Below are 15,555 nucleotides of genomic sequence, written 5' to 3'. Positions count from 1 at the left end.
TCTCTCCACTCCCCAGTGAGAGGCTCCCTGCAGCCCCTCCCAGTGTTCCCATTGCTCCCTGGTGCGTGCGATGCGTGGGGAATGGTTGGCACTGCCATCCTGCAGTTTTCCAGATGAGTGTTAGCGTAGCCCTGTGCCCGACCCCTGAGTGTAATGCCTTGCAGATCCACGTCCATTGATGTTATCATCATTATAATCTACATGGAGAGAGGCTTCTGGGTAAACCGTGCCAAGGCAGTCGGCAATAATTGCAAATCTGTGTTGCTATTTTAGACCGGTGGAGGACCGGCCTCCCGGTAATGACGGACGGGACGTTTTTTTGGTTCCCATTAACTCCCGGCTGCGTGTGCAGCTGGGACTTAACCCGAGGAGGTTCGTTTTTTTTTCTTGGTTTCCTCTTTGATGTTTTTCTTGGATCGTCGTAAATGTTTTGTCTTCGTCTTTATCGCGTTCTGGTGAAGTCTGGTGGATGGTGTTTTTGTGGTTGTTAGTCACCAAACTGCTGAATAACACCAGGCACTATGGCAGCATGGCTCTTCCGGAGATAAGAGATTCATAATTAAAGGTTGGGTATGGAATTCTCTTTTTTGGCCATTTTTGCAAAATTACTTGAAATCGTTATCATAACCCACTTACAGCCACTGAGTTAGAAGTACTGACATGAAAATTAAACAAAACAATCATCTGTGGAACGGGCAGGCTCGAAAAACTCCAGCCCATGATTTCCAGACCCACCGAGTGGCATTGGACAGTAAGTACGTCAATCAAACGGTCGTACTGCACTCCCCTTCCCCCGCTCGTGACCCCTTCGTGCACGTACTCAAAGCTCGTGACCCAGAGCAAGCTTCTGTTTGTTGTTATCTTGCGGTAGCTACTGGAGCTAGCTAATGGCTCGCTCTCGCGCATCTGTGTTCGCGCTCGTGCATGATTGTGCGTCCATGTACTTGGAATGGGTGGAGTCAGAGTCAGCGTTGAAGGAGAAGGGGTAGGACCATTTGAGTTGCGTGTTTTCAAAATCTGCTGGCGTTTCGCAAATCCCATCCCCAACCTTTAAGAAACTAGTTAAAGCCCCCTTAACCCGATCACCAATCAGACGTGCGTTAGCTACTGGCCCAGGGAGTAGTGTGGCCCAGGGAGTAGTGTGGCCCAGGGCCAGATGTGGCATTGCCCAGGGCCAGATGTGGCATTGCCCAGAGCCAGATGTGGCATGGCCCAGGGCCAGATGTGGCATGGCCCTCGGGCTAGCAGCACGGCCCAGGGGTTAGTCGCCTGGCCCTGTCTTCCCCTGCTTTGCCTCCACAGCCCCCCCCCCCCCCCCTGAACAAATCGCTGAAGAGGGGTCTATAGGCCCTTTTAGATTGGTTCGTAGGGAGCCTAGCTGTGCCTCCACACTCGGATAACGTGGACTTTGTGAGCCTGGTGTTGTGGTCTGTGTTCATCCCAGGACGAATCGAAAAGGGAGCCGATGCAGCGATCTTTCCTGGCTCAAGGCGTCCTGGCCCCGACCAGCGACCGCCCCCCTCGCCAGAAAGTAAAATTAAAAGGAGAATGAGACTCTCTTGAGATCAGAGAGGATGCTCAAAGCATTCGACTGTACTGGAAGCGGGTGCTGGCAGACAAGACTCAAACCGTCAACCCTCCCGGTGTCACTGGCTCTGGCCCCAGGGGCGCTTAGCCCAAGTCCCTACTTTCCCAGGGGCTGGTGTGGAGGAAAGGTGGAGCTGCAGCCCCCTCCTCTCACCAACCACTGCTGACTGTGTGCAAAACGGGATCCGAACTGTCAGCCCGGTGCTCTGACTCATGCCTTGGCTCGTGGGCGGTGGGGAAGTGCAATGGAGGGAACTGAAGAACTGGTTTTGTTTTCCCATCAGACTGGAACATTTTCCTTCTACTTTTTTCTTAATAAGAGTTTCAGTTTTTCCACAACGTTTTTCAATACAACAGTAGGCAAACGGGAGTGTGTTGTAACTTACTGCCTCTTCCTTAATCCTACTACTGTGTATCTAATGTGGACGTAGAATAGACGGAGGTTAAAAGCTATTTGTTTTGTCTGGGTTCCTTTTAGCTGTAAAAGCGGGAGGAATTATTGTCTGCTCTCAGAACCTCACCAGGTGCACTTTCTTTCAGCGTGCACATGTGCCTGGGGTCAATTTTAGTGTGAACAGCACGAAAAGAATTCTCCCTCCCCCGTCACTCTCACCCATTCTCACCCCTCCAGCCTCTCCCTGGAACACCAGGGCCGTGATGAAGTCTGCTTCACGGTGGTTCTGGTTCTTGCCTGCTCTTGTCTAGCGAAACTCTCACTCATCCATCTGCTCTGTGTTTACGAGTTTGAACGGTCGGCCTCATGGGCATGTAGCGCCCTCTGGTGGCCAAGCTGAAAAAAACCACTTTGGAGACCTTGTCATTTATTCAGGATCTGTGCCGTTCTGGATTGACCTGAAGGTAGGGTGTTTATTCTGTAATTAGAGTGAGATTTTTCCCATATCATTAAGAACCATTCCTGGTACAAATGTTTTGTACCCAAGTACAGCATCAGCCTGCCGTCCCCAGAACGCCAAACACTCTAGACTCTCTGGCAAGCTTCCGCGTTCCCCTCACTCATATATAATCTGGTCATCTCTCTGGAGGAGGGCGTGGTGGCTGAGATGGGCGATAGGGGGGAGATATGGAGGGTGTTGAAGATATGGAGGTGGAGATATGGAGGGTGTTGAAGATATGGAGGTGGAGATATGGAGGGTGCAGGCTGGCTTCGGTGGAGATATGGAGGTGGAGATTCTGAAGGTGCAGGCTGGCTGTGATGGTGAACGGTTGTGTTAAAGGATTGGAATGCCAGGGGAGAGAGCAAGTGAGAGGAACCAAAGAAAGGCAGTGAAAACAAACTGAACACAACATGCCAGTGGTGGAATTTTGTTTTTCCTTTTCAACCAATTCAGATATGTTTGGGATTTAAAGGAAACCATGGCAGTGAAAACATCATGGTGGTCACTTTTGAACCTTACCTTCCCTGCTTTTCACATTCCCAACATGTGACTTGCTTGTTTCCTTCAAGCCCCAGGCCAACATGTAGGCATTGAAATAACAAGGTCCTCCACGCGCCACAAGATCCCCTGTTCTCTGGGCCCGTGGTTCTCTATCATCCACAAAGTCCTCCGACACTGCAGAAGGACCCCCCGTCCTCTGGGCCTGTGGTGTTCCATGAAGCGCCGGCCAAGTCATCTGTGTGCAGGCGCTGACTGTGGCCCTTTTTGTTTCGAGTCGTTTACATTAGAGTCGCTTCATTGCCCAATCGCCTCCCTTCACACAGTCTAAACGGGTTCCTCCGCTCTGAGCGGCCAGCCTGTTTGCTAAGCATCCGCAGGTGGGAGGGCCTGCCTTGACCCGGTATCACTCGCACTTCTAACCTTGTCCCTGTCCTTGTCTCTCTCTCTGTCTCTCTGTGTCTCTGTGTCTGTGTCTCGGTCTCTCTCTCTCGGTCTATCCCTCTCCTTTCTCGCCAACAGGACTTCGTCTCGGTGGACTACCGGAGTAACTCATTCTCCAGCAGGACCCCCACTCCACCTGGACGCTACTCTCCACACAGTCCCATGGACCAGGATCTGCCCCTGTCCCCCCGACGCAGGTCAGACCTCCGCAGAGTTGTGCCCTACTACACGATAGACTTTAATTAATCTATAGGGTGTGTGTGTGTGTTGAGCTGAGGCTCTGGGCTGCCTCTGCCAGACCTCTTCCCCAATAGCTATGATGTAGTACTGTAACACTATTGCCAGGGTCCCTGCTTTGCCCCCTTCTGGTGCAGGGAGGAATGTTGCAGGGGGAGAGAACGCTGCAATGTTGTAATGCACAGATGATGTCTGGATTGGGGCTGAAGGCACAGACCTCCCCAAATAGGGAAACAAGAGTCCTAAGCACCATTTTATCGTGGAAGTGTTTTCCTCCATTTCCTCCTCTGGAGACTGCTGGTGTCTCTGTTTTCGTTCCGTCGGAGAGGCCCTGCTGCCAGGTTGACTTTGGCTGGAGCCGGCCTCTGGCTCGCTCGGGTCAGCGCTATGATGTCGGCCGCTGAAACATAACCGTACCAATAGCCCCCCCCCCAACCCCAACAAGAAGAAAGCCCTCTGCCTCTCCCCCTCCCTGGCCCCTTGTCTGGAGACCCCCGTTCTGCTGCTCCAGCCCCCCACCCCACCCCCGTCCACTCCCCCTTCTCAGATTCTTACCAATCGCACCCGACATGCGACACCCATGGTCCCGCCCCCACTTTCACTCTCTGGCCAATGGGCTGAAGCAGAGAGGCACACCTTTCTGATCGGTGTTCCTTCTGTCTCTTTAGAGAGGTGTATGTGTTGTGTTAGTGTGTGTGTGTGTGTATGTGCGTGTGTGTGTGTGTTGGGTGTTTTGCATTTCTGAGGGGGAGCGTGCACACTCTCATGTTCTCGTTGTGCTGAGCAGCGGAGGAACTGGTTCTCTCTCCCAGGGACGCACTGGAAAGCAAGCGGTGTCAGTCACTATTACTTTGTGTTCTTTCTGTCTATGAGGTGAGTCTCGTTTTGTCTTTTTAATTGCCCATTTTGACTTGTACTGAGCTTTATCTGATGGATCCATCGTCGTGATCTGTGTGAAACCAGTGATGGTATCTGTGTCTAGTCGGAGCAGATCTATGTGACGTGTTAACCAACCTCTGGTTTCACTAGATGTTTATCAGAAGGCTCTGTGGTTTGACATTCTGGAGATGAATGTCACCCTCCCCCCCTCCCCCCCCCCCCCCCCCCCCCCCAATTGCAAGTGGGTGAAAGTCTCTCTGTGTCGTGTGCTGCTTTGAGGAATGCACCCAGAGCCCCTCTGGACCGGGGTGACGTAAGCCGTCATAGCGCCAGCATCAGTTTGATCAGGTTTTCTCCTGACCGTCTGACTGGCTGGTTTTCGCCCACTCTGGGGTGAGAGGGGGGGGGCCGGGCTTGGGGGGAACTTGGAGGGCGTGAGTCGCAGTCTTCTGCTTTCAATTTGAAGCCGTGCTCCCGAGATGCAAGGGACTGGGGTCTTTCCAGTGAGACTTCAGCATATCAAACGGATGACTACATTATTAAAAGTGTTTGTGTCTGCGTGTCTCGGCCCTCATGCCTCCAAGGGAGAGGAGCTGGGTGGAAAACAAAGATGGTGGGTGGTTCTGTTGGGTGATAACAGACAGGCAGGTGACAGACGTCAGCCGACAGCACAGCCTTATGGCCGTCGCCCAGCTGGCTTCAGATGAATGGCAGGCAGACCACACCTGGGCCCGGCTGGCCTCACAGTCAGACCGCAGAGAGATCAGCACCTGGCTGACTGGTTCTCCAGACTGTCTTCCCCTCAGCCCGCCTGCAGGCCGCTTGCAGCCTGCAGGCCTGCAGCCCTTTTCTTTTCGGTCCATTGTTGCGAACAAACTTTAAGTAGAGCTCAGAAGAAGGAGCAGCTAAGCTATGTTTCCACGGGGTAAGGAGTTAAGAATGTGCTCATAAAGAGAGAGCCTCCCCCTTGCTAATGGGTTAATGAGCTGCACAGACGACCCCGTGTGGCGTCCTCGGCCCCGGCAGTACTCTGCCCTCCTCAGATCGGACCATTTGATTTGAACAGGCGACCAGCAACAGAGCGGTCCACCCTCACGCCACTGGTTGCTTGGTCGGCTGGTTTGTGTATGTGCGTGTTTGGTCGGTTGGTTTGTGTGCGTCTGTGTGCGTGTTTGGTCGGTCGGTTGGTTTGTGTGTTTGTACCTCTACCTCAGATCTCTGCGAAATGTCGAAACGTCGAAAAGATGGTGTGTCTGCTTTATTTGAGCCGAACTGCTGACAGGATAATATGGAATATGGATCATATGGAAAGACTGAACCAGAGTGACCTCACTGAACATTACAGAACACCTCAGATTGTTCCAGTTAGTTTGGATGACTGCCCTCTGGGTTTGATCAGCCTCTCGGTTTGACGTCATCCGAAGAGGAATTCCCCTCCAACTAATTATTTATAGACTGACGATACAATGGGGTGATTAGTGGGTGTGGAGGGGGGCACTCCTTCTCTTCAGACATAGTGCACAGAGGTGAAATGCATACATGTGGTCCTCCTTCATTTCCTCTGGCTCCTCTGGCCTCCTCGCATAAAGCCTCTAATGTACATTCCCTGTCCGCACGCCGCCTGCAGCTGCCTGCTGGGATCCAGAGAGGCTTACGTCCTGTTGTTCTCCCCTCCTTCCTTCTCGGCTCTCCCACAGCAGCTCCAGCTCCGACTTCGGCATGCAGAAGTTTGACAAGGAGTCTGAGGTGTACAAGATGATCCAGGAGAACAAGGAGTCGCGCACGGCCCCGCGCCAGTCCAACACCTTCCGCATGCTGCAGGAGGTCCTGGAGGCCGACGAGAAAGGTCCGCAGCGTGCACCCTCAGAGTCGTGTTTAATCGGTGTGTGTTGGGACCTTTGGCCCCACACCATGGCAAGCCTCTCCATACTGTTCATGTTAAGAACGTTGAAAAGGGCTGTTCTCAACACTGTTAAGAACAGTTATGAGCTGTTCTTAACACTGTTAAGAACAGTTATGAACTGTTCGTGTGAAGAACAATGTAGAGACCAAACATGCGGATTCTGCTTTTGACTGGGATGGTTTTCTAGTGATAACTAGTGTGTGCGTCCCATTGTGTGGGTCTGCGGGGGGGGTCTCGTGCGTCCGTGTGTGTGACTGTACCCTGGGGTGTGTTTTGACTACCACAGAGGCGGCGCTGAGGTTCCCTGGAAACCTGTCCGCCAACCCTCCGAAGCAGAGCCCCCCGGTGGGAGGTGTGAGCAAACACCACAGCTGTGAGAAGTGTGGCAGCAGCATTGTGTAAGACGCCACCCGCCGTGCCCCCTCTCGCTCGGAGCAGGCCTCTGCAGAGCTGCGCCTCTCCTGTTGGGATCCTGAAGCTGTTGCTAACCACTGCATTAAGCGTCATTATTTACGACCCACTTAGCCCTCTGGTGAATTAGCCGGGGGTAATGTTGTGCGTTAGCAATCGTAAAAGTCAATCACACACAATTGTAATAAACGGGTTCTCCTCCCAGCAGCTCTTTGGTAACGGCTGCGTGTTGAGGCTCGCGGAGATGTACTTGTTGCCTGTGCGTGCGTGTGTGTGTGTGCGTGTGTTTGTGTGTTCTCCTCGAAGCGTCTTTTCCGACTCCTCTCTCCTCCTCCTCCTCTCTCCCCGCGCAGCACGCAGGCGGTGCGCATCGGCGACGACCGCTACCGCCACCACGACTGCTACACCTGCACCGAGTGCGGCCTGAACCTCCGCATGAGGGGCCACTTCTGGGCCGGCGAGGAGATGTTCTGCGAGAAGCACGCCAGGGAGAGGTACCAGGGCCCGGCCACGTCCCCCGGGACCACCGTCTCCCCGCAGCACTGAGAGGAGCGCCACTTCCTCCGCCTCCACATGCCCCGCCTTCCTCTACGCCCTGGCGGTCCCACCTCCTCCCCAGGCTGTGGGGTGACAGACCCTGGGACTGGGGGAGGCGGGAGGGACACCTCCTCCTCCTCCTCCTCTTCCACCCGCCACTGGGTCCACCGTGTGTCTTCAACCTGTTCTGCCGTGACCCTGTCAGTCTTGACTTCCTGCCTGTCCTCAGAATCGTACGAGATTCTCCCACCTGCGCGACCTGCCCCCCCAAGTCGTCTCAAACGGTGTACATCATGGGGTAGATAGATATATTTTTTGACTAATGATGCACGGATGTCTCTATTGTAAGATACGTCCTATTACTATACTCCAGCCACATCTTGGACACCAAGCGGGACTGGTTCCTTGACGCTGTAAGAATCTGAATTGATGAGAAAATAATCCATTCTGAACCCCCTGCCCATATTTAAAAGGGACCAAAAATGTGTAAAGTGAAAACTCCATGCCATTTAGAAAAGCTGGTGTGTGTGTGTGTGTGTGTGTGTGTGTGTGTGTGTGTGTGTGTGTGTGTGTGTGTGTGTGTGTGTGTGTGTGTGTGTGTGTGTGTGTGTGTGTGTGTGTGTGTGTGTGTGTGTGTGCACTGGTGTCTGCATGCCTTTCATTGCATTTGGGATTATATGCATAAGAGTGCATGGAAATATAAATTTATTTTTGTGTAAGAGGCTGATAGACCCATGAATTTGAGGTGCCTGCATTGTTCATATCTTCTACTTCATTACAACAAAAATAATTTCTGTAATCGCTTTGGTTTATTGTACATTTTCTTTTGTTATGAAAAAAAAATGAAATATTACTTATTTGCAAATACATTGTGAGATATTTACACGGGACTATGGAATTATGCAATATACATATTTTGAATGTTTCTTAGATTTCATTGAACACTCCATTATAAACCATTTCAATCTATAATGTATGCAGAAGGGTGGACTATTAGAGAGGTGACTGCCTATGTTATGCTGTCTTGTTAATGGCAATACTCAGCTGTTTCCAACCATATCACACTTAATAAAATCACTCAGCACAAAGCGTGTTTCATGAAAAGGGCTGGTATTCCTGTTTTATTTAAAGCAAAATCCAATAGACGTTGGTGTTTATGGGCAGAATGGGAGAATTGGAGGGGAGTCTAAAGGATGAGTCATGAAACAACAAGGAAGTTGGCATATTTGTTTCCATGGTGACTTAATTTGGTCCTACCGTTCAATCAATACAATAAAAATGTGGTAATACAAGATTACAAACGCATTGCCTCATAAGCTTTCAGTGAATGGCTTGAAGTCCAACCTGGAAACGACTGCTACAGGTATTTTCTATTCTTCAAGTTGATCAACAATGTTTTGTGTTTTGCATGCAAGTACAACAGCTGCACGGACGTTTCCAGGCTTCACACGGAAAGCAGAGCGGTATACGTCTGGTAAACACCCATTGGCTTGCAGATGGTAGTACAGTACATCCAAAAGCAGCTCCCTGGCAGAGCTCCACAGAGAGGATGTCCGTGACAGAGTAATGACCCGTTTGGCTGTATTTGTCTGGTGTGTGAACGCTTGCCACGTAGAGGCCAGTGCGCATGTCTTCATTCTTCTTTAACCAAAGCCAGACAACAGGCCTCATCCCTTTGGTCGATGCTTGGTGAGTGTGTCGCAGTTTCGGCTGAAAGGCAGCATACTCTGATTACAATCACCCCGTTTTACATCACGTGTGTCTTCGTTGGACTGATCCCTGCTAGTAGTAATAGTATTATTGTTCAGCATTTAACACCATTGTCCCCTCAAGACTCGAGAGCAAGCTCAGGGACCTAGGCATTGATCCCAGCCTATGCAACTGGATCCTTGACATCCTGTCCGAGTGAAATAGGTGGTAAAGATGGGTTCCAAGATCTCCGCCTCTCTGACCATCAGCACAGGAGCCCTCGAGGGCTGTGTCCAAAGCCCCCCTCCTCTACTCCCTGTACACCCACGACTACTACACACGGATCCAACACAGTGATCAAGTTTGCCGATGACACGACGGTGATCGGCCTGTTCACTGGAAACGAGAAGGCCTATAGGAGCGAGGTCAACCACCTGGCTCAGTACAGCCCATGCACACTACAACAGACTATTTAACTACATATTTTTCTGTAATTTGCTCAGCATTTTTGCAGTATAGTATCAACCTTTGCTGGTACAACTACCACTTGAACACGTTGATCATGGATGTATCACTTACACTTTACACGTTAATACACCTCATTACTTTTTATTTCTTATTACCACTGTTTTATTTTCTCTACTTATTTTTACGATAATTATTATTTATTATTGTATGTCTATTGACGCTGCTACTTTTTTACTTATTTGTACTTATCTTTATTTACTTAATCTTGTATTGTTGCTGCTATGTGACTATTGAAGAACCAAGCCTTTGCCTAGCCTTTTAAAAATGTTACTCTTGTGCACTTGTACAATAAGACATAAAAGTAACTGATTCTGATTCTGGTAGATGTTCACTCCCTTATTTGGCACAAAAAGTATGCTACGTGGTTCGACAGAAAGACATAATTAAGAAAAGCAGGGGTGAAGACATGCTGCATAAATGATAAATAAACCTGAAGAAAATAAAAACTTTATAATGTACTTCAATGCCTTCACAGGAGTAAAAGGTGCTTGGGAAACATAGGCCTATCATGTGTCGACATGACAACAAGTGTTTGGTTCTGCTTCCGAGACCAGAAGAGGGCAGCATTTCCACATCTGTTTTGTCTATTCCTTGTCGACTCCAGGGCAACTTCTTGGGTATGTATACTATCATGGATGTATTATTAATTGTATGCAAATCAGCTCCTCAATGGCCTCAATTGGTTTAGAGATTGTTGCTTTTGTTATTTGCTGTATCGCTCGATTAATCACTGCATTGTGTTTTCTTTTCTCAGGATGAATGTGCGATGAAAATGTGTAAATATAATCACATATAATTCAAAGTGATAAAATAATCTCGTGAGAACATGCAGAACCAAATCCCGCCACTAGATGTCGCGGTATCCTTCATAACGCTGTGGCTGTCCAGCATCAGATACTGGCTTCGCAGGCCTTCATGTTCTGGATTCTTTCGACTTTGTTTATCCATTGGCTTGAAGACCAGAATGAGCAATACCTCAATCAGCGAGGCCAGATCAGGCTGGATTTAGATGATGAACTACACTCAAATTCCTAATCTAAAACGTGGTCTAAACAGGGAAGGGAAAGTGAGTACGTTTGTTTCCACTGTCGAAATCTCGAGTCTTCTCCACCAATCCGCCTTTAGACATTATCTCATGAGCAACCTACTCTTCAATCTTTCTACCTTTTCTTACCAAACACCTCCCCCTCTCTCTTAAGCCCACCTGAAACGCGGTCCAGATGTGGAGGCGGGAGAGAGATTGCTTACTTTGCTATAGGAGTGGAGCTGGGGGGGCTGCAGAGAGGGAGAATGTTGGAACGACATTAAAGTTTGTCTGGATGCCATTAACTACAATTTTATGTAATGTGCCGTTTGGAACGTGACATTTAAAATGGAAACTGCTCTCCAGATGAGGGAGTCGGGCCCGTGGAGAGAGACGGTGAGGTGGGTGCGTTGTGAGACCCGCTCCAAGCCTTATTTAACCGCTCGGATAAACAGCGCTCTGTTCCTGCGCTGTGAGTGCGCCCATCCACGCCTTTCCGCTCTTATTCCGCTGGTTCGTGCTTGTCTGGAGCCCGCCTCAACGTGCGGCCCCGTATCGAGTAGCCTACAGGAACAACACACCGAGGCCCGCTGTGGGGGTCGGACTCGTCGGAGCACACAGCCGGCATTGTGTCGACCAGACCGGGCACGGCCAGCAGGGCCGACGTGCCTGCCTCTCGGATGCGGCCCGCCAAAACGTGTCAACGTCAAGTGCATGAAATCCTCTTTCAAGAGCTCTTTCCTGCTTCACCTTCTTTCATATTTCCATATGCACTCTGGTGACTCGAATATCAAAATATATTTGGTTCAAACAGAAGTCTGTGGAATCAAAACTTTGGGAAACTTCTTTACGCACACACACGCACGAAGGCACCCAGATACACGCGCACACACACACACGCAAACACACGCACACGGTCTGAGTGAAACGAGGCATTGGGGTTTAGGAGATGGTGTGTTTCGGTGGTTCTGTCAGGACAGAGGACATCCACACGGCCCTCTGTCTGTCCGTATTCTAGTCTGATGCCGTCAAATTCGTGCCCAGCGCCCCCTGAGAGGGAAGCAGGTCTAGGGAGGCTGAAGCATACTGCTGTCTATAGGTCTGGGGCCGGGCGATTTGGTCAAATATGTGTCGTTTTACACAACACCTACAGGCTTATCCATCACTACTGTAACGTGGACATGTTGAATATTCTGATCATTTTCAGGCTCTGTCTGTCCGTTTTAGATTACAGAACTGGTTATCGCCCATAAGTCAATATTGACATTTCACAAATATCGCAAAACGATATTGTTTATCATATTTATAATGACAAGTAGTAGGCAAAATGGTAAATTTATTTGGTGCGCAAATGCTATTTCTCGTTTCCCTAACATTGATTATGTTACTAATTATGTTATTAATTTGGCAGTAGAAGGCTATTCTGGCCTAATTTTCCTGGAGTGTATCTAAAGCACCAACAGCATCCTGTATTGTTTTTACGTTAGGCCTACTTCAAACTGTCAATTGAAAGAAATTAAATAAGTTAAAGTTTTTCCATCCCTTTAATTATTAATGGGAACCCCTCGATAAGCCCTGTTTCATAACATCTCCTCATCGTGAGCAGGGCTTGATTCAGGCTTCGGCCTCCTCCTTCCTGGTTCAGGCTTCAGCCGTCCTCCTCCTTCATGGTCTCTCGCTGGTGTCGGGAGGCGCTAGGACCGCGCGGAAGAACCGCAGGCCGGCCGGAATGCGCGCTCTCGGGCAGCAGTGAGGAGCGTGTGACAGGCGAGCAGACCGCTAGAACTGGGAATTACACAGGAGCCCCTGAACACCATCTCACCTCTCGTCTCCAACTACAGATTAATTGCTGGATAAACTTTTGTTTTTTTACAGAGACAACGTGTACGAGTACAATCGGACGCGAGCCCGTGTTGGGTGAATAACGGGAAACTTTCAAAAGCGTCGAGGAAAATTAATAAGTTTGTTAAAAGTTATAGCTGATGTCTACTTTTAAGGACATTTGTATCCCGTAACCTCGTAGGCTATTTGAATTATTGAGACGCGCTGGAGTGAGCGGTTAAAGAAACGTGGAGAGATAACCGTTTGGGGGATCTGCGCCCGGGACCCTCCCATTGAGCGGCTCATCAACCTCTCCTGTCGGTCACTTCAAGGCTTTCGTTCTTATATCGCGGGTTGGCCTCCCTCTCATACACTCTTCTAACATAAACGAAGCTTTTCTTTCGGTTTCTGGACCATGAAGCCTCGGGATCTGTTGCGCTCAGACGGCCATGACGTAACGGGACTCTAGAAAACCGAGAGCGGAATATCTGGGAATGCCTCGGACGGTGATCACTCTTTGCGTCGCCCGGACGTCCTAACGTCTCCTTCTGACTTCCGTCCTTCTGCCCTCATGTTGGTTTGTTGTTGTGTTCCGTGTCGGTGTGGCGGCCCTCGGCAGCGGGGAGGGGGGGAAATGGGATGACTGAGGGGCAGCTGAGGTGAGATTAAAAAAAAAGGAAAAAAGGGGGGGGGGGGGACAATGTTTGTACCCGGCGTTCGCATCCCGCCTGCGGGCCGACTGGTGCTGATGATGCTCCTGCTGAGCGGCCTCGCACCCAGGCTGGCCCGCGCGTGCCCGGGCCTCAGCATCACAGGCAACTGCAACTGCATGGACGAGCGCTCCAAGGCGCACGCCACCGCGGCGCTCGGGAAGCGCGTGAGCTGCAGCAAGGACGAGCTGTCTGAGAGCCCTGACGGCCGCCTGCTGCCCAACAGGACCATCACTCTGTAAGTTACCCTGAGTTCCGGCCCACGGCCCAATGTTACCACCGCTTTACCCTACGTTACCATCACTCTGTCACCCTGAGTTCCGGCCCACAGGCCCATGTTATTACCTCTGTAACCTGTCTCTGTTGCTTTTGGTGCTTGGATGTTATTCTGTGGTTAAGTTGAGAACCGTGTGGTAACCATGGTGCACAGCATTATGGATGTGATATAAACAACAAAATAATATATGGCAATGGTTAGCCATCCTATCTCCACACAAACACACACACACATGCAGACACACACCCACGCACACATACACACACGTGAGTGCGATGACCCTGTGGCCTCCTGGCTGCATGAGGAAGGGACTGTGAGGTAATGCAGCTGGCGGCTCGGCGGACATCTTGATGTGGTTGGGCTGAAGACCTGGGAGGTGTTATGAGGACCCGGGAGAGGGCAGGGGGCTGCAGTGCTCTTCCTCGTGGAGCCCCGCCTCTTTGTCAAAACTCTGTCACTTTAAATCTGACCTGGGGTTGGGGTTAGGGAGGCGAGTTGGTCGTGTAGTTCCTGTTCCCTACCTAGCGCCCTCCAGGCCCACGTGGTCCACGAATAGACCAGCTCCGCATGGACGCAGACTACATGAACTCGGACACACTCTGCCCTGCATCCATCCTAGTCCGCCCCCATCTCCTCGGCCTCCTCCTTCTTCTTCTTCTTCTTCTTCTTCTTCTCCTTCTTCTTCTTCTCCTTCATCTTCATCTTCTTCTCCTTCTTCTTCTTCTTCTTCTCCTTCTTCTTCTTCTTCTTCTTCTTCGTCGTCTTCTTCTTCTTCTTCTTCTTCTTCTTCTTCTTCTTCTTCTTCTTCTTCTTCTTCTTCTTCTTCTTCTTCTTCTTCTTCTTCTTCTAGTGTAGTCCTCCTTCCCTGTACCACTCTGCTGTGCCTCTGGCTCCATGACTCCCCAAGCGTCCCCTCGCGTGCTAGCAGCTAGCGGCTAACAGCTCACGGCGCGCGGTGATTAATGGCTTGGCTGACGCCTCGCCGTCGCCGTCTGCACAGGAAGCGGAGATAACGGCCATGTGATCCGGCGTGATAACTATTACTGGATTTATGCCTGCTTTGATCCATCATGGTTATGGGGCCGTTTACACGATGGTCTCTCTGTGTGTATACCTCTGTTTGGAGGGTGGCGGTGGAAACCAACCTCACTCAACGCTAGAGACAAGCTGTCCTTTCTTGATGGATTCAAAACAAGCGAGGCTATCGTGAGAAGACGGCCGGCCCTAGCTAGGGCTTAGCTTAGCCTGGTGATTCGCTGCGGCTCCTCCTAACCGAGAGAGAGTTCCCCTGTTGTACGGGTTTACCGCTCTGTCCCAGCGGGAGAGCAAAGGGGGAACTTTAGCTAGCTGCATGTTAGCATGACTGGGAGAGCTGAAGGCAGCCAGCGGGTCGTCGATAGGGCCTTTATGTTTCTAGCTCAATAAAGACAGTGCTGGAACATCTGGGGAACACATTGGAGAGAGAGAGAGGGGGGGGGGGGGGGGGGGGGGAGAGAGGGAAGAGAGAGAGGAAGAGAGGGAGAGAGAGAGGGAAGAGAGAGGGGGAGAGAGAGAGAGGAAGAGAGAGAGCCCTGTGGTAGTGGTGATGGTGATTAAGGATAATCTTGCATCCGTGCACCTACTAATTTCATTTCATTTGTTTTCCTACACATGTTTAGCATTCTCTCTATCTCTCTCTCTCTGGAATATAAGAGGTCCCTCTCTCTCTCTCTCTCTCTCGCTCTCTCTCTCTCTCTCTCTCTCTCTCTCTCTCTCTCTCTCTCTCTCTCTCTCTCTCTCTCTCTCTCTCTCTCTCTCTCTCTATCTCTCTCACTTTATCTCTCTCTCTCTCTCTGGAATAGAAGAGGTCTCTCTCTCTCTTTCTCTCCCTCTCTCTCTCTCTCTCTCTCTCTCTCTCTCTCTCTCTCTCTCTCTCTCTCTCTCTCTCTCTCTCTCTCTCTCTCTCTCTCTCTCTCTCTCTCTCTCTCTCTCTCTCTCTGCCCTGTGTTTAAGGACGAGCAAGTCGCCCCCTTAGCACTTTTTCAAACACAAACTTAACCAAACCCAGTGGAACCCGCCCTTTGACTCAGTTCAACTGATAAGTCGTAGTCAGTTTTCTGCAGACGACTTCCACT

At 50.4% G+C, this 15,555-nt stretch overlaps 2 protein-coding genes across 4 annotated transcripts in view; both read left to right on the top strand.

The window, feature by feature from the left end:
* The window catches only part of pdlim2 (PDZ and LIM domain 2 (mystique)), a 30,846-nt gene extending 22,348 nt beyond the window's left edge, over positions 1–8,498 (top strand). For 2 of the 3 annotated variants that reach the window (XM_030359257.1, XM_030359258.1), the window contains exons 7-10: positions 3,504–3,622; positions 6,239–6,387; positions 6,731–6,842; positions 7,209–8,498. In XM_030359257.1, coding sequence (XP_030215117.1) covers positions 3,504–3,622; positions 6,239–6,387; positions 6,731–6,842; positions 7,209–7,401 — 573 coding nt within the window. In that variant the 3' untranslated portion in view covers positions 7,402–8,498. The remainder of the gene's footprint in view (positions 1–3,503; positions 3,623–6,238; positions 6,388–6,730; positions 6,843–7,208) is intronic. The other variant, XM_030359259.1, reaches the window with a different exon arrangement.
* A 3,880-nt stretch (positions 8,499–12,378) lies between these two features.
* The window catches only part of adgra2 (adhesion G protein-coupled receptor A2), a 42,645-nt gene continuing 39,468 nt past the window's right edge, over positions 12,379–15,555 (top strand). The window contains 1 exon segment of the mRNA XM_030357919.1: positions 12,379–13,402. Coding sequence (XP_030213779.1) covers positions 13,155–13,402 — 248 coding nt within the window. The 5' untranslated portion in view covers positions 12,379–13,154.

The sequence above is a fragment of the Gadus morhua genome, chromosome 6 (assembly GCF_902167405.1).
Source record: "Gadus morhua chromosome 6, gadMor3.0, whole genome shotgun sequence".
NCBI classification, from domain to species: Eukaryota; Metazoa; Chordata; class Actinopteri; order Gadiformes; family Gadidae; genus Gadus; species Gadus morhua.
This window is presented reverse-complemented; position numbering and strand designations above follow the sequence as displayed.